Below are 24,979 nucleotides of genomic sequence, written 5' to 3'. Positions count from 1 at the left end.
CCCCCCCCCCCACCCCCCTCCCCTCATTCAGATATATTTCTCGAGCGGTGCTGACTGCTCCAGTGCGTGGCTGTGTGTGTATGACCATGTGTGTTTTTTTTTTTCAACTGTACGTGTGACGTCATGTGGGTCTATCATCATCAATATCATCAGCACCACCACTCACTTCACACCGGTGTGATTTCTTGAGCGGTGCTAACTGCTCCTACACCTGGCTTTGTGTGTAGGTCCTTATGTCCGTATGCAGTATGAGACGTCACTAGCGCAGGGGTCTTCAACATTTTCAGGCCAAGGACCCCTTATTTGAGAGAGAGATGAAGCCCCACAACCTGTTCAGAGATTCCATATAATTTCATTGTTTGACAGCACAATCCCAAATCCCCTCGACACCAAATCTCTTTGCGGAAAATAGCCGATCTAAAAGCTCACAACGCCTCTCAGGGCGAGGCGTTGTGAGCTTGTAGATCTGCTATTTTTGCTTTCTTTTTGAAGCGGTGAAAGCCGCTTCCAAGGTGTGGCTTTGTGTGTCCCGTACCTGTCCCGTGCATCTCTGCGCTGTGATTGGTTAGTTTTGTCTGTCCCGTGCATGTCCATGTAGTAACTCTGTGGACCCTCTAGGGGTCCCGGACCCTTGCACTACATTAACAGTAGCCTTGCATGGCCAGGCAATATCACTGCATGGAGGGAAAATTCACATTCGTCTGGTTCCAGCCAGGCTAGAATTTGGATGTTCACAAAGTATAGATATTTCAAACAATTCAAAGTCATTGTGGCAGCGGAGGTGCATAACGTCTTGTGCACTCTCTGCAACACAGTAAACAGATGCATTCTGGAGTATCCTGGAACTTGTCGTATTCACCTGACCATTTATTAGTTAGGATGGGTTATAATGTACAGTAAATGTGACGGAGAAATTCTAGTTACTATTATGTGCAAAATGTACTCTGGCAACTTATATTATTATAATATTATAATTTATATCTGCACTAGTAATACTCAAATAAAGTAAATTACCTCAATTGTACCTCAACTAAGTAAATGTACTTAGCTACTTTATACCACTCTCTCTCTCTCTCTCTGTGTGTGTGTGTGTGTGGGGGGGGGGGGGGGGGGGGGGGGGGGAGCTAGTCAGAGAGGAATATGAACACAAGGGCATGGCTATAGTAGGCCTATTTCAGCAAACAAAAGGGAATCTTGTACCAGTCTTTACAAAATCTTTAGAGGCATCTCACATCTAACAACTGAAACCTTTTAAAAATCTTCATTAAATCTTTGGGGAGTCTTTTTCAAATCTTATAGTGAGAGGGTAGTCTTTTAGAAATCTTTCCAAATCTGTCCAAAATCTTTCCAAAGTTGTTCGATGTAAAGGCCCTCTTACATCTAACAACTTTGAAAAGATTTCTCAATCGTAATAAAATCGAGGCTAGTCGCGGCGCGCTCCCGTGACTCAGTCGTTACTCAATCGTTAAATGTGAGGTAGTGGTCCGACTCGATTTTTACCCCAACTTGAGAGCCAGATTCTGTTACGAGAATATCAAACTGGTTTAATATTTTCACAAATCGGGGGTGATGAATACAATGACGTAGCCTAGCCTACAACCAAAACAGAACAAGCCAAAAGCCAAGCCATTCATTCCCCAAAAGACGCTACCTGAGCTGCCAGCCTGGTCGTTGTTGGTGCGGCTACTAAGACAGCCCTTTATAGTTATTTCTCCGCGTTTCCATTATTCCAAACATTCAACGTTGATAATAGTTGATAGGATCGATCTGCGCCGGCTAGACTGAGAGGAGAGAACTAGAGAGGAGAGGCACAGAGGGCGGAGCTCGGCGGAGCTCGGTGTGTGTGTGTGCACTGTAGTGATGGAAAAAGTAATCAAGTAAAAGTATCAATACTGCAATACTGTGATGCGACGCGCTGTGACTGAGCTTGTAGATCGGCTATTTTCATTTATGGTTAGCCTAATGCTTTATAATAATATTATAATTTATTTAGGAACACAAGGCTATATAATAGGCATATTTCAGCAAATAAAAGGGAAACTTGAACCAGTCTTTACAAAATCTTAAAGAGGCATACACATCTAACAACTGAAATCTTTGAAAAATCATCCTACAGTCTTTGGGGAGTCTTTTTCAAATCTTATAGTGTAAGGGGTAGTCTTTAAGAAATCTTTCCCAAATCTGTCCACAATCTTACCAAAGTTGTTAGGTGTAAGGCTAGCTTAAGAGGGCCTTTAGTTTGATATATAGGCTGCAGTCTGATCAACTGTGGCGGGGTCGCCTGGGTGATCGAGGTTGTCTGAGGTAGAAAGACCCAAATACACCCGATGAACCCAGGTTCATCACTGATGATGATGTGTTCAAGTGCATCAGAATATGTAAGGCCTACTTCGTCCGACTGTTGGTAGTTAGCTGTGCAAGTGTGCATAGCTGTTTTTATTCCTTACTTATCCCTATTATATAAGATTATACTACTATTCCGCCTTTCGATCTTAAATTAATTTAATTTAATTGTTATCTTATCAAACTGTTGAAGAAGCTTGAGGTATAAAAATGTCTATGCCTATACAGTATATGCTGCTCCCAGCTGTATTGTGTCTTTTTATTGAACTTTGAAAGGGTGCTGTAGCTTTTTGGAAAAGCACAAACTGTTTTGTTTGCTCAATGGATTACTGCCAATGATTACCAGAGTGAAACAAATCCCACTGCACATTAGCCTTTGAATGTTCTAAAGTGTTGTTCACTGAAGAAACAAGATGCATTTGATAACGCAAAGCTGTCTGCTATTCTTATGGACACATACTCTGAACTTAGTGAAAGCTGAAGGTAAGAACTAGGGGTGTAACGATATAGTAACTGTATCGAAATATCGTTTTTAACTTAAAACATCGAAGTATATCGAAATTAAAACAGCTAAAATCGAATCGTATCGTTTTATTGTGTATCGTATTGAATCGGCAGTGTAAAGAATCGATTGTATCGATACTACCTACTTGTGCATTGTATTTAGCATTTTTAAGAAGAAAAATTAAAAGGAGGGGTTTCATTACTTTTCCTTTCCATATAGCTACACTGGTTTATCGATAAATGTGTGTAATCTCTGGGTCCATGTCAAGGTGCAGGTTTGTCAATATACAATGTCCATGTATTTGGCAGATAATCACTGTGTTTACTTATTTATATCCATAATAATACATGTTTCCCTTAAAAACCTGCACTATCCACACCTTTCACACAGATTTAATTTCTTTGCTAAATAGTTACTATATTATAATTAAATCGAATCGTATCGTATCGCCATGAATTAACCAATATCGTCCATGTATCGTATTGTCAACTATGTATTGTGATATGTATCAAATCGCTATTAAATTGTATTGTTACACCCCTAGTAAGAACATTCTCATTTACGGAGGAGATTGGATATTATGTTTTTCTCTTTTTTTTTTTCTTTCTTTGTACTGATCAATGTCAATTTTAACAGCAAATGAAGATTTAGTTTTGGTTACAATTTGAATTCAGTCATTTGAAATGTTTTGGTCTACAGCCCTAGTTAACTAAATATCATACAATCTTAGTCAAACTAAGTCAACTAAAGTTTATGTTGGAAAGCCTTGATGGCGCCACGGCCTTTGGCCTGGCAGAGACAATCATACTACCAATAAAGCCCCTTTTTGACTGCAGCTTTAGCACCACACCACACCACACCACACCACACCACACCACATAAAAATATCTACATTTTCCACAAAAGTACCCCTATCGGTAAAAAAAACCAATTGACCCTTTTAACTATGATTATAATACAATATAAATTTGTATTACAACTATCCTAAATTATAATACACTATAATGGGTTATAACTGTGAATATAACACACTATAAAGTATGAATGTATTACTATGATAATTTTAATACACTATAATAGATTATAATAGTGAATCTACTATCATGTATTACAACTATATCCTGGTGGTCTAAATTAAAAGTCAGTGAGTGATCAGTCATTATGAAATGTTTGGCCCTGTTTGGCCTAGCTCAGACCTACTCTAGATTGGATACTTTTTAGTACCACATTTAGTACCACTTTCACACCACTCTACCCAGGTCCTTGTAGTGGAAAACCTGGCACAAGTGGGCGGTGTGGTGTGGAGTGGAGTGGTGTGGTGTTGGGCCAGTGGAAAAGGGGCTTTTAAGTAGAAAGGTGAGCTCCTCAGAGTCCCACCAGGGCGGGTTGCCTACCCTGCACATGGGCCTGCAACATTTGGAAGGCAATAATAGCCAATTGGAATGGAATCTGAAAAAAGCTGACTGATACATCTTGATCACATGACTCCAGAGATATTATGTACCGATGTGTGTGAGTTGCGTCATGAATCATGATCCAGGGATTTTGATTGTACGACCTACAGTTCAATGGTTAAAGGCCCGAACGTGAAGTGGCCTGTTATAGTGCTTCCATTTAGGGTGGAGGTTTTTCCTACTGAGAGTGTGTATGCAAAGTTTCACGGCAATCAAATGCTGACAAAAACACATCAGACTCAAACGTTTTTCTTCTGTTTCTTATGGATGTTTCTTGCCAAGGTTGCATGGTGGGAAGACAATTTATTGAAATGAATTCCACTTCAATGTCATGCCATTTAACCTGATAAAGGTACTAATTTCATTGAGGACATTTCATTGTAAGTCATACAGTAGTCCAGAGTAGACCATGACCTCAACATACAAACTCATGAAAAAAACATGGTCATGTGTAAATACAAAAATGTTTTGCGCATATGCAAATGTCTTATGTAAATACGTGTAAAGGTCACGATGTTCCAGAGGAAAGAAATAGAGTCAATAATCACATGCTTCAGTGAAGTGTGGCATAGTTCAGGGGTTCCCAAACTTTTTTGTCTCAGGGCACCCCATAAATATTGTTTTAATCCGAGGCACCCCTACTTTATAATTTTCACTCCGAGCACCTTATATTTATAGCATATCGTTTTTGTCGGGTGGAAACCTTGTGTCCAAAACCGTTCGTTTTGTATTCATCATCTATAAAATAATAGATCGGCTGTTTTCACTAGTTTTGTGCGACGGTCTTGTATGATGAAGCAGGGCAAAAGACATACACAACTTGGAGATACAAGGTTTCTGCCCGAAAGTGACAATATTTTAGTTATTATGTTGCGAGGAAAACGTTGAGATAATTTTGGTTAGAACTGACTGAACATAACTTTGTACTTCAAGTTTAAAATTATACTAAATCATATAAAGTGTCCAAATAAATTCCAAATATTATCAAATGATCTCGCGGCACCCCTGGACTGGTGTCACCCCAGGGTGCCCCGTCACCCACTTTGAAAACCCCTGGCATAGTTGTTATCACACAGACACACCTGAAGTCATATGCATATGGATTGTCAATAAAGATAGGACAGTTGTGTCTTTGACTTTGGCACTGCAAATAGTGATGCCAATTCTTCATGAATTCAGTTTTAATACAGGACTGTAACAAAGTATTTATATTGTGGTATTGCTACTTTTACTTTTACTTAAAGGAGGACTTCACCACTTTTCAACCTGTCTTCATATGATAGGTCCTCACTAATGTTCATGATAAAATAGCACACTTTTTTTTCATAGGAGAGTTGTGGGCGGGTCAGAAATCCATCCACCAGTGATCATCAATGGGGAATCCAAGCTAGTAGAAACTGCAGGCTTTATGTTCCTGAAAAGTTGCAATGTTATAATGGAAGCCATTGTTCTGGGCTGACCTAGGATCAGATTCAGGTCCATTATTAGCCGCGAGGCACCGACATGAAGAATGTCTGTGTAACTGTGAGATGATAATGCTGCTGGTCTAAGATCAGATTTACAGCAGGGAAAAAAGAGCTTGGTGCGTGCGTAATGCATGCGTGATGCGTAGCAGCTACTCCTGCTGTCACCTGTCAGGCTGATGAGAAAGCACTCGCATACAAGTTAAACCATGACAAACAAACCAAAAATAGAAAATAGCCTAAAAGTATTCAGAGCCTTTCCAACAGAGTAGCCTCCTTTTGTTATGGTGAAATGTGAGCTCACCTGCAAAAGCCTGAATGGAAATTTGCATGTCACCTTATCGGCACGGCAGAAAAGCATGAATGGAAATTTGCAAGTCGCTCTATCAGTGCGGTAGGAGACCGCGTTCGTACATTTGCCCATATTAGTACACTTCGCCTTAATGCTACGTCGCCAAAACGGGATTTCCCCATTGTTCTCGTGATAATACAAATCTATTTTTGTTTAAAAAAAATCTGTCAGTGTGTCAAACAATGATGTCACTGGTGGGTGGATTTCTGACCCGCCCACAACTCTCCTAAGAGACCCAGACTGAGTAGAAAAATGTGTTGCTATTTTATCATGAACATTAGTGAGGACCTATTATATAAATACAGGTTGAAAAGTGGTGACGTCCTCCTTTAAACCAGTGGTTCTAAAAGTAGGGTCCACCAGCTCAAGCTTGTACATCTCTCTTTGCCATGTCAATGCAAATGTCACGATGCAGTGTTTTGTGTCAAAATGTGGGACCAAACCATTACATAGCAGCCCCCACGACAACATGTCTTGTTCCAACACTGTACATTGAACCAGTGAAATAATAAGATTAGATAAGATAATATAAGATAAGATGTTTATTTGTCACTGTATGAAACATACAACAAAATGTAGTTTGGTACACACATAACAACAGTATCAGCAACAAAGAAAATAAATAGAATGAATAAAACACTGAATGAGCAATGTAACGCCATAAAAACCATTTGTCTGTACATCATAGTCAGTCAGTTCAGTCCGTAGTCTCCTATCAATATCAATAAAAATCACATCCATAATGCATGTTTGTAGTAAGTAAAATAAAATAAAATATAAAAGTAAACCTCAGATAATACTGCCTTTGTTTGTCCAGAGTTCACAGATGGCATCACAACCAGAGCCAGAGAGAACAAAGTTTGTTCATGTGTGTGTGCGTGTATGTGTGCGCACATGCGAGTCCAACAGAGTTTTCACAGCCTTTGGGAAAAAGCTGTTTTACAGCCTGTTGGTCCTAAGGAGTCATCCAGACCAAAACACATATATGGTTAAATCTGCCTTTTATCATACCCCTTCATACCTGCTTTAGTCGATTTTTTTCATAGCTGCCCCTGTTGCTAGATTTCGGCTGCCCCTGTTGCTAGATTTCGCAGGCTCTCTCATAACTAACACAGTGGATTGTCCTTAGGCTAGCTTGTCAAACGGCTTCTGCTCTGCACCAGAGCAGAGAGAGGAGAGGCTAGAAAGGGGGGGAGGGAGGGGTCTGTTTGACAAGTAAGGGTGCCTGTGAGGTCAAAACAGTGGTGTGGTTCGTTCAGGACGTTGTGTAAACACAATCCAATAAAAGAATACTAACTTTGAAGCTCAAGAAATGACTAGCCTCTCCTCTCTCTGCTCTGGTGCAGAGCAGAAGCCGTTTGACAAGCTAGCCTAAGGACAATCCACTGTGTTAGTTATGAGAGAGCCCGCGAAATCTAGCAACAGGGGCAGCCGAAATCTAGCAACAGGGGCAGCTATGAAAAAAATCGACTAAAGCAGGTATGAAGGGGTATGATAAAAGGCAGATTTAACCCTATATGTGTTTTGGTCTGGATGTCTCCTTTGACCTTCAGTCTACCTGAGGGGAGAGTCTGGAACAGGTGGTGTCCAGGATGTGAGGGGTCCTTATAGATCTTTGAGGCCCGATTCTGAAGACGGTTTGAGTGAATGTCACTCAGGCGTGGAAGTGGGGAGCCAATGATCCACTACGCCGTCTTAGTCACCCGCTGCAGATCTTTCCTCTCTGACTCAGTGCAGCTGGAGTACCAGACTGTGCAAGCATAAGTCAGGATACTCTCGATGGTAGAACGATAAAAGTTCGTAAGCAGGTTTTGTGGAAGTCCACTGCATTTCAGTTTCCTCAGAAAGAAGAGGCGTTTCTGGGCCTTTTTGACCAGATTTGAGGTATTGAGGCTCCAGGTCAAGTCCTCTGAGATATACACGCCGAGGAATTTAAAACTGGAGACCCTCTCTACCTCCTCTCCCCCAATACTAAGACAGCTGTGATTGGGTTTCTCCTTCCTGCAATCCATGATTATCTCCTTAGTTTTTTTGGTGTTCAGGCTCAGATCATTGTCCTTACACCAGACAGCCAGTGCACTGACCTCCTCCCTGTATGCCACCTCGTCATTATTTGTAATCAGACCCACTATGGTCGTATCATCTGCAAATTTGACTAGTCACTAGAGTGTTGGAACCGTGGTGGGAAATACAGTCACTGGTGAAGAGAGAGTAGAGGATTGGGCTAAGGACACATCCTTGGGGGACGCCTGTGTTCAGTACAATAGTGGAGGACATATGCTGACCCAGCTTGACCTTTTGGGGCCTGTTAGTCAGGAAATCCTTTATCCACAGACAGAGATTTGGATCTATACCTGGCTAACATCTGCAGTTTAATAACCAATTTACAGGGGCTGATGGAATTAAATGCAGAGCTAAAATCAACAAACAACATCCTCACGTATATACCGGTATTAGGCTTTTTCTCAAGATTCTCCAAATGAGAGAGAGCTGTGTGTAGCACTAGTGCCACAGCGTCATCAGTTGATCTGTTGGCCTTGTAGGCAAACTGTTGTTGATCATGGGTGGGGGGGATGCAGGTCTTGATGTTGACCATGATGGTGATATTAGTATTTACAGAGAATAAAAAGGTCAGTCAGAAAATACAGCAGTGTGTTGGACAAAGAGAGGCAACACATCACAACATTTTAAAAGTAAAAAGAGCATGAACAGTGAAATATTGTTATTAAATAGGTTTGCTTTGCAGGGTGTGTGTATTTTAAAATGTAAACCAACTCAAATGTAATGTCTCACTTTCTCCAGAGGTGGAGCCCTTCCTCATCGTAGCCACAGGCAACAACCTGATGAAGATCAACTTGGACGGCTCCAGCTCCACAAGGCTCAAACAGGTGAAAACCATTAGACATAAAAACACATCCTATGTAATCCTATACTATATTCTACACACACTGCTTTAGACATGCTGGAATGTATTCCTGTCTGAGACTAACACAACTGATGTGCTGTGACAGACCGATGCTTGGGATCTGGACTTTGACTATCAGCAGCAGATGATCTACTGGACAAAACGGAACCCCTCCAGCATCAGACGCATGCACATCAGTGGCCGTGACGTCCAGGTCAGTGTGACAATGACAACGATGAGGATAAATGATGGGGGAGGGAAACCAAATGAACAATACTTATATTTGTAATGTAAATACTTTGTGATATCAGTGTTAAATATCAAACAAGAGAACATGGTGGCTCAGTCTCTTACAGTGTTTTTCTGTCAAATAATTGTAAATATTGGTAGTTTGTGTTCTTTTGGTCTTGTTTCTAAAGTCTACTTGCTTATTTGGGCTTTCTGAATAATGCTGTTTAAAACAATGGTTCTCAAACTAATTCATGTGAAGGACCCCCAGATTAATATGTATTTGGCCATGGACCCCCATCTGAACTTTATGTTGTGCAAGGGCAGGGACCCCCATAAGATTTGAAAAATATTTGTAGTAGTAGTTTTCCGAAAATAGCAGATGTAGGCCTGGGCTGTTGGCACAGTGGTCCAGACACCTAGGCTCAGTGTAGCCTCACAGCGTGTCGTGGGTTTGAGTCCTGATCCTGACAACCTTTGCTGCATCTCTCTCCCCATTTCCTGTCAGCCTACTGTCTATCCCTATTAAAGGGATATTTCACTTTCAAAAAAACTTTTATGAACACCCTGAACAGTTTTAAATTTGCTTGATTCAATATTTAGATATTTGATGTAAATGTTACCAGGCCCTCCAGGTCCAGGGCCTCTCCCCACACACACCCATTGTAACTTCAAACTTAATTTTAACCATGATAGATTCATTAAAAACACGGATAACTTTATTTGTATTTAATTTTTTAATTTTTCCCAAATAATTATTAAAAATAAATGAAAAAAGTTATCGAAAAAACACAGCCTGTTCACGTATTAGGATGGTATTATGAAAACAATATTTGTGTTTTTAATTAATCTATCATGGTTAAAATGAAGTTTGAAATCACAATGGGTGTGTGTGGGGAGAAAAGGTGTTTCCCTGTTGAAAGTGGAATATCCCTTTAATAAAAGGTTTTTAAAAAAAATGTTTTTTTCAAATAACCGGTATATTCCGGTATATTCACCTTAAGGGCCTTTACAGGACGGCCCATTTGCCTTTTTCTGCTGCTTCATTCAACATGTCTTCACTTCCTCCTAGCAGGCAAGGAAGATCAAAGAAGGAATGGACACCGACGTCATTTTAGGCTCCATGGCCATCCGCCATGACACTCTTGGCAAAACTGGCACCGGAGGTTCGGTGAATAACATTGGAGTATATGAGCGCCGGCTGGGGCAGCTCATGAACAAAAAATAATTCTGAAAGATAGAGACCTTTATAAAACACTCAGCTCAGGAATATAAAAGAAAACATTGTGCTGTGTTGCTTTTCAGTGAGTACACTGTATAACATTATAGAGGCATCTAAAGAGCACACTTTACGTTTCTGAACAAGATAGTATCGTGAGACTCTCCACCCTTCCCTGTCTGGAATCCAAATCTCGCGATAGCTCAGTGACAGAAACTATACTTGTCGCTGTTTAGGTGCCTCAATAACATTATGTACTGTGCACATCGAATAGCAAGTGATTGTAAAAATACCTGTGATATGTCTTTTATTATATTCCTTGAGCGATTATACAACAAAGGTCTCTATCGTTCAGAATTATTTTTTGTTCATGAGCTGTCCCAGCCGAAGCTCATAGACGCTAATGTTATTCACCGAACTTCCGGTGCCAGTTCCGCCACCCAAAGTGTCATCATGGCGGATAGGCGTGGTCACCAACGCGTCACCGGTGTCTTCTCCTCTTGCTTCTAGCTAGCAGGCTGCAGCTGTAATCAGTGTGTTGCCAGATTTTGCAAGCGAAACCAGTGACTAGGTCATACATGGGCAACTGCCGGCCCGGGGGCCAAATGCGGCCCCCAACTTCACTTAATGCGGCCCGCAGGTTGTTGGAGTACTGATATATTGTTGATTTCAGCTGTTACAATTCCAAACATGGAAAAAATTACCCGCTTTAATTACTTCAGTCTATATTAGTAGCTAAATAATTAGTATTACATTTGTATTTTTCATGTCCAATGTATTGGTATTTAAAGTTCATAACGTTAACATAAGAACATATAAATGCATTTGATTTTTTTAAGAAGAAGAAAAAAAACTTTTCAGGATTCCAATTCAAAAATAGCAAATCTGACGTGTTTTGAGCTTGTAGATCGGCTATTTTTGCTATGTATATGCATTGTGGCCTCTGGAGTGAGTGTGAAAATGTAGTGGCCCTCTCCATCATCAAAGTTGCCCACCCTAGAGCTCTTCACGGGTCGAAATCTAAATGGACCGTCAAATTTCGTCCGATTCCGACCTGTTCCGAAATAATAATCAAATTACAAAACCAAACCCGAGTGGCCCCGTAACGGTCTCGTCCGATTCCGTCCCGTTCCGACGCTTTTTACAGACCCTAACCCGACCCTAACCCGTGACATGTTATCCCAAAATCCTTTTATTTCGGAGATTCCGAGAGACCCGTCCATTTAATCATTATTAAACCCCTTTTTCATGTACCGAGATGGCGAGATCCCTCATTCACAGCAGTCGTGCGGCATGCACTGTTAACTGATTGACAGGCAGAAGAAGGCTGCCAAGGAATCTATTATTAAATCGTAACATCAGCCTTTTACTTTTAGGCTATTTACTATCTACAGAGGTAACTAATTTTCGGTTTGTTTGTCATGGTTTAACTTGTACTTTCTCATCAGCCTGATGGCAGGAGAAGCTACGCATCACGCACACGCATGCATTACGCACGCACCAAGCTCTTTTTACCCCCGCTGTAAATCTGATATTAGACCAGCATTATCATCTCACAGTTACACAGCCATTCTTCATGTCACTGCCTCGCGGCTAATAACTGACCTGAATCTGATCCTAGGACAGCCTAAACACTGCACAGGGCACAGGTTAAACAGAATTAAACAGAACTCCTCTCTCGGGTTATACACATGATGATTACAGTCCCGTGTTCCGAGGTGTTCCGAGGGAAATGTGGCCGCTCCGAGTGACTATGATAAAACACTGACCGAACCCGGTACGGGTCTCTCGGGTCCTCGGGTAATTTCGGGGTCGGGGCCCCCGTGAAGAGCTCTAGCCCACCCCTGGACTAGGTCTATGAAAACAAGCCCCCCCAAAAGTGACGACTTTACACCAAGTTTACCCATTTACATTAACCATTTGAAAATAGCAGATCTTCAAGCTACACACAAATATCAACATGCTGTGAGCTTGTAGAGCTTGTAGATCTGCTAATATTTTGTTTCCTCACCCACAACTTCCCATTCTTTTTTATCATTTCTCCATTTTCTTACCCCTCCTCTCCCTCCCCACAGCGTCCTCACTTTGGAAAAAAAAAGCATAATAAGTTGATGATAATCAGAGTGTCTGGTTGATTGACAGGTCCTTCACAACACGATCAGAGAACCATTCGGTCTGGCTGTTGATTGGGTGGCAGGAAACCTGTACTGGTGTTACAGTGACAGGAAGACCATAGAGGTGTCCAAACTAAACGGGTTGTACAGAACAGTCCTGGTCAACACTGGTCTGGACGATCCACGCTCCATGGCTGTGGATGTACGCTACGGGTAAGAGCACTGTGGTGACATCATCAATCTCACACTGTGGATGTGGGACAGTGTTTTTTGCAGGTCGTTCAGTCCGAGTGTATCAAAAAGGCAACTGGGTTAAGGCAGACCGAAGCTTGTGATTGGCTGCGCCGAGGTGTCGAAATTCTGGGGGACGGAGATACACCTAAACCTAACCTTAACCCTAACCTCAGTAAAACTGTATTGTAGTCAATGTATGTGTGATTAGTTGTGAACAGTGACCCTGACACAGTGTCTCCTGGACAGATACTTGTACTGGTCAGCAGTGTTGTAGTGCTAAATGTGGAAGTGGGGGGACGCCCCACGCACGCACATGCACGCGCGCCAATGCGCATGCGAGCGACGTTTTCGGTGTTTCTCTGTCTAATTGTATCCATAGGCTAAAAGTAAATGACAAGGGTGCAAATATATTCAATATTTAATCATTTTGTCTCAAATGATGTTACTTTGTGCTTTTCATTTGGATAGAAGAAATGTAAACAATGTGGACAATATTCAATCAACATTAATGCATTATATAACAGACAGTGAAAGTGGTAAACGCATGTTTTGGATAGCACATTAATTAAGAAATTAACCAAAAAGATTGGAGTAAGTTCCCCTGTTTAGTAATAACAACTCCCAGGGTGGGTCTGGGTTATATACACAACAGGGTGTGTGCCACTCTGGTTTGAGTGCTTTCAGTGGCGAGATGCGCTCGCAAACCAAGTCCTTACAGGGCTCTGGTTTCCAGAGCCGGAGCGGAGGTCCATGCAGTCTGATGAACATTAGAGCCGACACACGTTCTGTATGCAGTCACAAACGGAGTGATGTTATTATTAGGTTCATCAAACTAAAGCCATGCTCCAGGGACGTGCTGGCCATTGGGAAAAGCGGGACAACTCCCGAACGGCCGGTTCATTCCCGGCCGGTCCAGGACGGCCATTAGGAAAATAAAATAAAATAAAATGTCGGCCTTCGTTCCATTTTGGGGGCTGGCCGGCCAACAAAGTAAATCGTCACTGTCGGACAGAAAACTCGTATCTCCAAGTTTCAAATTTGTACTTTTTCTTTTTTTTTTGCAAAGCAAAGCCCTGCTTCATCATACAAGGCTGTCTCAGAAAAGTATTGAAAACAGCAGATCTACAAGCACACAACGCTTGTAGATCGGCTGTTTTCACTAGTTTAAATCATTTAAAAAGAAATTTGGACATACAAGGTTTCCACCCGACAATGACGAAATATAACTTGTGTAATTGGCCCATTGGTTTGTCACTTGTCATGATCTGAAATGGCAAATCTTTGAGTAGCAGCAGCGCTATAGAGAGAGATCTCTCTCTATAGGGCCTCTACAACTCTTTTTCCCGAGCTGAATCAGGGGCCCTGCACGTCCCTGCCATGCTCGCATTCTGCCAGGCTGCATGGGATGAGCTGAGCATATTACAGTTGACAAGTGTGCGTGGAACGCCTCTTCCTCTACATTCTATGTAGTCCTTATAAAGCATTCACTGTAGCTGCGCATTGACAAAACGAGTTCACGACCGTCGCACAACGCAATATTATGCTGTTGTTACAAATTTGTTGTCTTTAAATGTAAAACAAAAAGCACTTTTACCCCTAAATTATTTTTGGGGGGGTTAGAGAAGTGTGGGAACGCCGTTCCCCCGCGTTCAACGTACTGGTCTGTAAGTGACACAGTGTCTCCCTGACAGATACTTGTACTGGTCAGACATAAGTGACAACAACCCCCACATAGAGAGGATGGGGATGGACGGCTTTAACAGGACGGTCATCGTGAAAGATAAGATCTCCAAGCCCTACGGCCTGACGTTAGACTACATCAACGATCACATCTACTGGACCAACAAGGAGAAACACATTGAGTTTGCCAACCTGGATGGAACCAACAGACACATAGGTAACACACACACACACACACACACACACACACACACACACACACACACACACACACACACGCACGCACGTGTGCACACACACACACACACACACACACACACACACACACACACACACACGCACACGCACACGCACACACACACACACACACACACACACACACACAGCTGTGAGGACAGCATTTACCCATTTGCTATTGTTATAATTATTCATTTGACTAGTGTTATAATATTATTTATAATACTTAGTTGGTTTATTTTATAACATTGAGACTATTTTGGTTTTGTGTGTCCATAGTTGTGAGTCAGGACAACATCTTTCGTATCACTGTGTTTGAGGATCACATCTACTGGAACGACAGAGGCTCCATCTACAGAGCCAACAAGACTCATGGAACCAACAAGACCACAGTCATCAGAAACCTGAACTATCCATTAGACCTCCTCATCTACCATCCCTATAGACAACCTGAGGGTCTGTACCTCCTACTGTATACACCACTCTCAGTATTCCTCTACATTATTGTATCATTTCATCTGTAATGAAAAGTCATTTCATCTGTCATAACCTGGCATCACTATCCTGGTAATTTTTATTTTATTGAGCCTATCATCTATTTTACCTACGAAAAAGTATTTAAAATAGCTGATCTACAAGTTCACAACACAAAACTTATAGAACAGCTATTTTCACTATGAATACTTTGCCACGTAGTTGTTCTTTGGGTCCTACAGGTTTCTAAAGCTGTGTAGAAACATATAGGTGTGTGTTCTCATATTCATTCCATGTGTGCATGTTTTCTCCACCCTGCAGTGTCTGGTCATCCATGCCAGAGCAACAATGGAGGCTGCAGTCACCTGTGTCTGCTCTCACCTGGAGGAGGCTACAAGTGTTCCTGTCCCACCGACTTCTACTCCTACTGGTCAGCTGACGACAAGCAGTGCATGTCCAGCTGCACTGCCAGCCAGGTGATACATGCCTTATCCCTAAACGTTTAACAATTGTTTTTACTATTTCGATTTTTTTTTTAGATATTTCATATAGTTGATCTACAAGCTCACAATGTGTTGATGTAGATTGGCTATTTGAAGTATTTGTAAATGTTTTTCAAAATAGTACAAAAAAGGGGGAAAAAAAGAAATTTAGGGATAAGGCATGGACGAAAATATAGCTCTATGGCTCATGTCTGCTTTTGATGCATAACTGATTCTAAGCACAATCCTATGTCTCCCCCTTCAGTTTGTTTGTCAGAACTACAAGTGTATTCCATTGTCATGGAAATGTGACTCAGTAGATGACTGTGGGGACCGGTCAGATGAACCTGCTGACTGCTGTGAGTAGAGACTGAACAATGACTTCTATATTCATGCTTTATTAGGGCCCGAGCACCACAGTGGTGTGAGGACCCTATTGTAATCGCAATGTTTATTAGGGCCCGAGCACACACAGTGTGAGGTCCCTATTGTAATTGCAAATATTATTAAAGCTGCAAGCAGTGATGACCGGGCCCTCGCATCTCTACCCACGTCACAAGGGGCAGCAGCCAATCAGAAGAGGGACGGGGCTAAGCTGAACCAATTAAGCTGAAGGACTCTGAAACAAGTCAAATTACTCCACCCACAAGTCTGTACGACAAACGGTTGACGAGATAAACCCAAATAAAGTGTCGGCCAAAAGAGGGGGCGGGGCTAAGTTAAACCAATTAAGGTGATGGACTCTGAAACAAGTCAAATTACTGCACCCACAAGTCTGTATGACAAACGGTTGACGAGATAATGCCAAATAAAGTTTCGGACAATCAGAAGAGGGGGCGGGGCTAAGTTAAACCAACTAAGGTGAAGGGGGGGCACTTCTTTTTGGTTAAGGAAATTTGACGCTTCGCCACGGTCACGCCGTTTTACGAAAACTCACGATTCGCACAATTTTTCATCGTTAAGGTGTCTCGAGTATGCTGAGCGAATCTGAAGTTGATCCGATTAACCCCCTAGGAGGAGTTTGTTAAAGTGCGACGTTCTCTCTCTCTCTCTCTCTCTCTCTCTCTCTCTCTCTCTGTCTCTCTCTCTCTCTCTCTCTCCAGGGTCAGTGAGGTTGGTGAATGGGACTAGTGTGTGTTCAGGCAGAGTGGAGGTGAAGTCTGATCAGTCGTGGCTCTCAGTGTGTGAAGGTGACTTTGACCAGCAGGATGCACAGGTGGTCTGTAGGCAGCTTGACTGTGGACCTCCTTCAGTCCTCCAGGGGGCGCTCTATGGAGAAGTGAAGGCTCCAATGTGGACCAAAGAGTTCCAGTGTGAAGGCAGTGAGTCTGCTCTCCTGGACTGTAGAACCTCAGACTCAACTAAAAACACCTGCTCACCTGATAAGACTGTTGGACTCACCTGCTCAGGTAAAAGACACACACTACACTTTAGGATTGATTAAGTTCATATCTATGATGCATTATAAGAATACTTGTTATTGAAGCTCATAAATATCTGTGCTTCATAAGAATGATCATAACTTTTTATATAGACTTTTATGAATTGCTTTACATCAAGTATAACTGCATCATAATCTGCGTATCATATGTTGACAGTACAGTTATAAGCACTTATAAGAACTCATAATGCAATAATAATCATTAGGCATAATAACTTACATAGCCTATAAATTATTTCATATTTTATATATATATATATATATATATATATATATATATATATATGTTACAGTACGTTTGGGTAACTCAGTACGTTCATTGTAAGAGCGCTTGTTTTGTCGTTCACCACACACCAATCACCACCAGAAGGCGACGACAGCCATTCACTAGTGAAGGCGCTGACGTCACTCGTTTGCGATTCTCTTTCTTTATTTACTAGCCTAGCTCGGCAGTGTATTAGCTTACTATGAGCTAGGGAGCGCTCCATTGTAGTCACTTGGACAGGGTGTTTATCGTGGGCTTGCCCAGGCCTTACGGCCTGGGCATAAATATAACGATTGCATTCACTACGGCTTCTTCGCAGCCACTCGCGCCTGCGGCGCTCGGGGGCGAAGAGCAGCACCAAGGTCCGCTGGCCTTCGCGCCGCTTGCAATGTCGTGAACAATCGAGCGGCTCCGCCTGGAGGACGTTGTTGTGGCGACCGCTTGTTCCGCCCCGTGCCGCACGACGAGTGCTCCGTTTCTCGACCGTACTGTTTCTCTATCAAACGGTGACATATATACTGTGTGTGTGTATATATATATATATATATATATATATATATATATATATATTCAATTCAACTTTTTATAGTGAACCATAGAAATACATAAAAAAAAACAAGACAGGATAATAAAATCATTAGGTCAAATACGTCATAATTGATACGCACAACTGTGTCCAGCATGAGTTAACGCTATGATTCACATAGATTGAAGGCAGCCTTGCTTTCCAAAACTTTATAAAAAAAAGTTATTTTGTCCTAATTTGCATAATAGAGCTGTGTGTGTGTGTGTCTGTGTGTGTGTGTGTGTGTGTGTGTGCGTGCGTGCGTGCGTGCGTGCGTGTGTGTGCACGTGAGAGAGAGAGAGAGAGAGAGAGAGAGAGAGAGAGAGAGTGTTGAGTGTTGAGTTGTGATTTTAGAGTTGATTACCTCTAAAGGACTGGTGTGTGTTTTACCTCATTGGTTAAAGTATCACACTATAAATATTAGTGTGTATGTCATGATTCATCATACATGGTATACAGTACAATGATGACACTCCTGCATGTATGGAGGGAAGAATTATTTCATGCTGCTAATGTTTATGTTTTAATGTTTTTCTTCTCATTCAGATTTTCCAGTGAGGCTGGTTGGTGGTCCAACCTCCTGTTCAGGCAGAGTGGAGGTCTACTATAAAGACTATTGGGGGACGGTGTGTGATGATTACTGGGATATAAAAGATGCTCAGGTTGTGTGCAGACAGTTAGACTGTGGAGAGGCTCTGTCAGCACCAGGTGGAGCACACTTTGGACAGGGTGGTTTTAGGATCTGGTTGGATGTTGTCAACTGTTCAGGCAGTGAATCACATCTAACACACTGCAGCCACGGAGGGTTTGGAAATGAAGACTGTGGTCACAGTAAAGATGTTGGTGTTGTTTGTGAAGGTAAATATTTATTTGGTATCATTATTATTAACTGAACTGAATTAACGGAACTTCTCAAACATCTTCTCAAACACCCCCCCCCCCCCCCCCGCCCGCACATGCTCTGTGTAAGCGTGTGTGTAGTGCGACCGTGTGCGTGTTGATGATCAAACACATTAAAGAATTATGTGTGTGTGTGTGTGTGTGTGTGTGTGTGTGTGTGTGTGTGTGTGTGTGTGTGTGTGTGTGTGGGCGCGTGTGTGTGTGCGTGTGCGTGTGCGTGTGTGTGTGTGTGTGTGTGTGTGTGTGTCTCTCTCTCTCTCTCTCTCTCTCTCTCTCTCTCTCTCTCTCTCTCTAGAGTCAGTGAGGTTGGTGAATGGGACTAGTAAGTGTTCAGGCAGAGTGGAGGTGAAGTCTGATCAGTCGTGGCTCTCAGTGTGTGAAGGTGACTTTGACCAGCAGGATGCACAGGTCGTCTGTAGGCAGCGTGGCTGTGGGCCTCCTTCAGTCCTCCAGGGGGCGCTCTATGGAGAAGTGAAGGCTCCAATGTGGACCAAAGAGTTCCAGTGTAAAGGCAGTGAGTCTGCTCTCCTGGACTGTAGAACCTCAGACTCAACTAGAAACACTTGCTCACCTGACAAGACTGTTGGACTCACCTGCTCAGGTAAAACACAAACAGCATTGATTATTAATCTATGGCCATATAATATGATGCATTGTGAGGATACAAAGAATGTACAATACATAACAACTAGAACGGTGCAGTTGGAAATTGCAAGTGGGGTTGCCATGACTATATTCTGCAGCAAGCTAACTGTCATGTCAAGCCAGACCAATCCTCGAGCTAGCACCACTCCCCCATTGAATTCCAATTGCAACTCTGAAAGATCTGGTTTCCATCAATTTCCAATGGCAGCGGAAAGGTTTATAGAGTGGAAAGTTTATCTAGTGAAAAGATAGTTTCCCCAAAACTTCGGGCAACCACACTAATTAATAATTATAACAGGCAGAACTGTTCAGCATGAATTAATGCTATGAAGGCAGCCTTACTTTCCAAATGGTTAAAACAAGTTATACTGTCCTAAATAAAACATATTTTATCAACAGCAATGAGTTGTTTTTACGGTTGATTAGCTCTAACGGTCAACGGAGGTGTGTTTATCCTCATTGGTTTAAGTATCACACTATTAATACAATTAGTGTGTATTTCATGATTCATCATACATGGTGTACAGTACAATGCTCTGTTATGCTGACACTCCTGCATGTATGGAGGGAAGAATTATTTCATGCTGCTAATGTTTATGTTTTAATGTTTTTTTTCTCATTCAGGTTTTCCAGTGAGGCTGGTTGGTGGTCCAACCTCCTGTTCAGGGAGAGTGGAGGTCTACTATAAAGACAGTTGGGGGACGGTGTGTGATAATGAAAGGTGGGTTATGAGAGATGCTCAGGTTGTGTGTAGACAGTTAGATTGTGGAGAGGCTCTGTCAGTACCAAATGGAACACACTTTGGACAGGTTGATGGAAGGATCTGGTTGGATGAAGTCAGCTGTTCAGGCTATGAATCACATCTATCACACTGCAGCCATGGAGGGTTTGGAACAAACTACTGTGATCACAGTGAAGATGCTGGTGTTGTTTGTGAAGGTAAATATGCATTTAGATATGAAATATGATTACATGAAACTCAGCCTCCATTTCTTGGTAAGGCAGACTAGAATGGAATGCTCCCTGAATTCACCCAACACTGCCCAGTGGTGTTCTTGAAGCCCAAAATAAAGAAACAAAAATCCACCTACAGTATAATGTGCTTGAGTGCCTTTCAAAGAAAATCTGCCAAGCACAGAATTCGTAAGTGGGATAACTTGGTAAATTAGTGAAAATATCACATCTTCTCTGCAAGAATCACTTAAACGTGGAACATTTCTTTTTTAATTGGGACACATAGAAATGATCTTTATTTATTTTTCAATTGTTTTATTATTTTCAACCACTCCCGATCATCTACCTCAGGGGTATCCAACGTTTTCAGGCCAAGGACCTCTTAGTTGAGAGAGAGATGGCAGCACAAATCTTCACGATCATCAGTGTATTTTTAATGCGTAATGTGTAAAACACATACCCCCCCCCCACATGCTCTGTGTGTGCGTGTGTGTTTGCAAGTGTGCGTGTGTGTGTAGTGCGACTGTGTGCGTGTTGATGATGAAATACATTAAAGCCTCTTCTATTCCTCTGTGTGTGTGTGTGTGTGTGTGTGTGTGTGTGTGTGTGTGTGTGTGTGTGTGTGTGTGTGTGTGTGTCTGTCTTTCTCTCTGTCTGATCTCACTATGTCGGTCTCTCTCTCTCTCTCTCTCTCTCTCTCTCTCTCTCTCTCCCTCTCTCTCTCTCTCTCCCTAGGGGTGAGGTTGGTGAATGGGACTAGTAAGTGTTCAGGCAGAGTGGAGGTGAAGTCTGATCAGTCGTGGCTCTCAGTGTGTGAAGTTTACTTTGACCAGCAGGATGCACAGGTGGTCTGTCGGCAGCTTGGCTGTGGGCCTCCTTCAGTCCTCCAGGGGGCGCTCTATGGAGAAGTGAAGGCTCCAATGTGGACCAAAGAGTTCCAGTGTGAAGGCAGTGAGTCTGCTCTCCTGAACTGTAGAACCTCAGACTCAACTAGAAACACCTGCTCACCTGACAAGACTGTTGGACTCACCTGTTCAGGTAAAACACAGACTAGCATTGATTATTAATGTATGGCCATAAAAGATATGATGCATTATGAGGATAGAAAAAATCAAACTGATATTCTGGACGTACGGGACAGATGAAACCTGTTCATTCTGGACTGAAATGACCATATATGGACATGAGGTGACAGACATTTTGTTTTTGATAAAACCTGTTCATTCTGGACTGAAATGACCATATGGACATGGGACACACATTTTGTTTTTGAAAAAACCTGTTCATTCTGGACTGAAATGACCATATATGGACGTGGGACACACAAAGCCACTCATTGGAAGCGGCTTTCACCGCTTCAAAAATGTACAATACATAACAACTAGAACGATGCAGTTGGAAATTGCAAGTGGGGTTGTCATGACTATATTAGCCAGACCAATCCTCGAGCTAGCACCACTCCCCCATTGAATTCCAATAGACCTTATTCACACCGTGGCCTTGGATCACATGACTTCCTGGGATAGCAGCCTGCATTACAAACCATTGTGAACAATGGAGCGATGGTCCCAAAATATCAACCATTTTCTTTTGACCAAATCGCCAAATGGGCAGATGACAACATCAACATCCCCAAAAGGATTAAATAGAAGGGTACATCCACAATATTCATGGTAGTTAGGTTACACTGTTACTCTGTACAAAGACTTGCTACAGTAGCCTATCTGTGCAGACTAGTGCTTGCTCTGCCAGTTAATATTACTGTATCGTGAATTTTGCATATTAATCAGGAACAATCTAACAACAAATAGTTAATATGATGGTGGAGCAAGCACTGCACAGATAGCAAGTCTTTGTACACAGTAAGGTTGCAACCTAACTTACCTTGAATAGCGTTACCATGGATGTAATCAATCTACTGTAGCCCTTCTATTTAATCATTTTGGGGATGTTGATGTTGTCATCTGCCCAATTGTCGACTTGGTCAAAAGAAATTGGTTTAACAGAACTCATATTTTGGGACCATCGCTCCATTGTTCACAATGGTTTGTAATGCAGGCTGCTATCCCAGGAAGTCATGTGATCCAAGATGACTGCGGTGTGAATAGCAACTCTAAAAGATCTAGTTTCCATCAATTTCCAATGGCAGTGGAAAGGTTTATCTAGTGAAAAGATAGTTTCCCCAAAACTACAGTGTGTTGCCCTTCGGGCAACCACACTAATTAATAATTATAACAGGCAGAACTGTGTTCAGCATGAATTAATGCTATGCTTCACATGTCATGAAGGCAGCCTTGCTTTCCAAATGGTTAAAACAAGTTATACTGTCCTACATAAAACATATTTTATCAACAGCAATGAGTTGTTTTTACTGTTGATTAGCTCTAACGGAGGTGTGTTTATCCTCATTGGTTTAAGTCTCACACTATTAATACAATTAGTGCGTATTTCATGATTCATCATACAATACATGGTGTACAGTCCTAGTGTAATGTCATTCATCATACATGGTGTACAGTCCAATTCTCTGTTATGATGAAACTCCTGCATGTATGGAGGGAAGAATTATTTCATGCTGCTAATGTTTATGTTTTAATGTTTTTCTTCTCATTCAGGTGTTCCGGTGAGGCTGGTCAGTGGTCCAACCTCCTGTTCAGGCAGAGTGGAGGTGTACCATAATGACAGTTGGGGGACGGTGTGTCATGATGGGTGGGATATGAAAGATGCTCAGGTTGTGTGTAGACAGTTAGACTGTGGAAAGGCTCTGTCAGCACCATGTGGAGCATACTTTGGACAGGGTAATGGAGACATCTGGTTGGATGAAGTCGGCTGTTCAGGCAGTGAATCACATCTAACACACTGCAGCCATAGAGGGTTTATAAATCACAACTGTAAACACAGTGAAGATGCTGGTGTTGTTTGTGAAGGTAAATATTAATTTGTAGGGCCTATGGACCAGATATGAACACGAGAAGTTATGAGTTATGTTTTAACACAGCTAGCAGCGAGCCCTTCTCTCCTTTTCTCCTCCTCTTCACACACACGTGACGAAACTGGACACGGGTCTCAGGCAAAGCAGTTTACATAATGTCACGTGGCAACTTGTAGAGCAGATTAGATATCATATGTTTAATGATCTTGTTATTTCATTTCTTTTATTTCTTTTCTTTTGGTAATTGTTTGATTTATACGTTTTTGGGGAAACGCTATGCAAAACTGAATAACAATGTACAGTAGTCAGCAACCTATTTTGTACAACAATTTGACAGTTTTAAAATATGTTCATTTGTTTGTCGGTTCACGAATAACGAATAAAGATACTATGCATACCATTTCCCTAAGAACCCATTATCTATCATTTGCTTGAGGAATCAGACATAGTTATAATAGTCTGATTGTACATACATTTTATGATTTTATAATAAATCACCTTTTTCCTATTATAACCTTATGCGAACAGTGTGGACATTGGCTTTCTTTCTGTTTTCTGAATCAATTGTGAGGTATTGGAATCTTTATTGTGACTGGTCAAGAATCTGCGTTTTAAACAGTAAACGTGAAGAAAAAATAATTTTCATATTTTTTGTGAAAAACATTTTTTAATATTACTGTATTCAATACTGTATTCATATTCAGTATTAATAACACTACACATTTTATATAATTATTATTAACCGCACTTATCTCTTACACTACGTGTACAAACATTTACTACCTCCTACCATCACCGTGTGTTGATGATAAAACACATCAAAGCCTTTTTCTAATTGTTGTGACCGAAGGTCGCATTATACCCTGAAAAACCTCGTAGCTTGTCTGACTGTCTGTCTTCTGTACAGGAAGTGATGTCAGTGTGATGTCAGTGAGTCACAGTGATGTGGTACAGAATGACTCATATGGGCATAAAAAGGATGTCACGTGACATCACTTCCTGTACTGACAGTCAGACAAGCTAGGAGATTTCTGAGGGTATAAAAGTCCATATATGGTCATTCCCAGAAAAAGAAAAAAAACCTTTTATGTCCATACATGGAGATTTCTGATGTCATAAATTCCAGGTCGAAAATGAGAATGTTAGGGTACCATAATGGCCCATATATGGAGATCCACAGGCATCAAACCAAGGCCCTAACTCACCAAGGCCCTGCTTGGCATTACTATTTAACGTACGTTGTTTTATGCCCATCTCCATGTATGGGCATAACAGACATTGTATGCATATGGATACATCTTATTATTAATAAAGGTATAATAAATACACCTGTAGGGGGCACGGTGGTGCAGTGGTTAGCACTTCGCCTCACAGCTCGAAGGTCCTGGGTTCGATTCCCGCCGGGGGAAGCTGTGGGCGCTGGGGGCGTGTTCCTCCACCCGCGTCATCAGCACCCACACCCTAGGTGGGGTTGGCGATAGGGCCTTTCTGTGGTGAGTTTGCATGTTCTCCCCGTGTCTCCTTGGGCATAGGCCCTCACACAAAAACATGCAGTAGTCCTGGCGCGGCAGGGGGAGAGCGGAAACC

At 41.9% G+C, this 24,979-nt stretch overlaps 2 protein-coding genes across 9 annotated transcripts in view; one reads left to right on the top strand and one right to left on the bottom strand.

The window, feature by feature from the left end:
* Positions 1-7,256, bottom strand: part of LOC308280007 (uncharacterized protein) — a 28,936-nt gene extending 21,680 nt beyond the window's left edge. For all 8 annotated transcript variants that reach the window (XM_080720250.1, XM_080720247.1, XM_080720248.1 and 5 more), the window contains exon 1: positions 7,139-7,256. The gene's annotated coding sequence lies outside the window, so the exon portion shown is untranslated. The remainder of the gene's footprint in view (positions 1-7,138) is intronic.
* LOC308280006 (scavenger receptor cysteine-rich type 1 protein M130-like) lies at positions 2,671-23,911 on the top strand. The gene is made up of 14 exons (XM_080720246.1): positions 2,671-2,826; positions 8,920-9,005; positions 9,129-9,236; positions 12,612-12,796; positions 14,509-14,714; positions 15,014-15,190; positions 15,530-15,684; positions 15,956-16,049; positions 16,794-17,099; positions 18,508-18,819; positions 19,157-19,462; positions 20,131-20,445; positions 21,196-21,498; positions 23,076-23,911. The coding sequence occupies exons 1-14, from the start codon at positions 2,757-2,759 to the stop codon at positions 23,396-23,398; spliced, it is 2,946 nt and encodes a 981-aa protein (XP_080576372.1). The 5' UTR covers positions 2,671-2,756; the 3' UTR covers positions 23,399-23,911.
* Positions 23,912-24,979: the final 1,068 nt, after the last annotated feature.

This window comes from Nannobrachium achirus (genome assembly GCF_963921795.1).
Source record: "Nannobrachium achirus genome assembly, chromosome: 24".
Lineage (NCBI taxonomy): Eukaryota > Metazoa > Chordata > Actinopteri > Myctophiformes > Myctophidae > Nannobrachium > Nannobrachium achirus.
Note: the sequence above shows the minus strand (reverse complement) of the source record. Positions and strands in the feature narration are given on the sequence as shown.

Bases quoted from the DNA above. Each gene is read 5' to 3' on its own strand.
- LOC308280006 (XM_080720246.1), top strand. From the start codon at position 2,757: ATGCATTTGATAACGCAAAGCTGTCTGCTATTCTTATGGACACATACT. The intron at 2,827-8,919 runs GTAAGAACTAGG...CACTTTCTCCAG, and splicing joins GAACTTAGTGAAAGCTGAAG to AGGTGGAGCCCTTCCTCATC. The intron at 9,006-9,128 runs GTGAAAACCATT...GTGCTGTGACAG, and splicing joins GCTCCACAAGGCTCAAACAG to ACCGATGCTTGGGATCTGGA.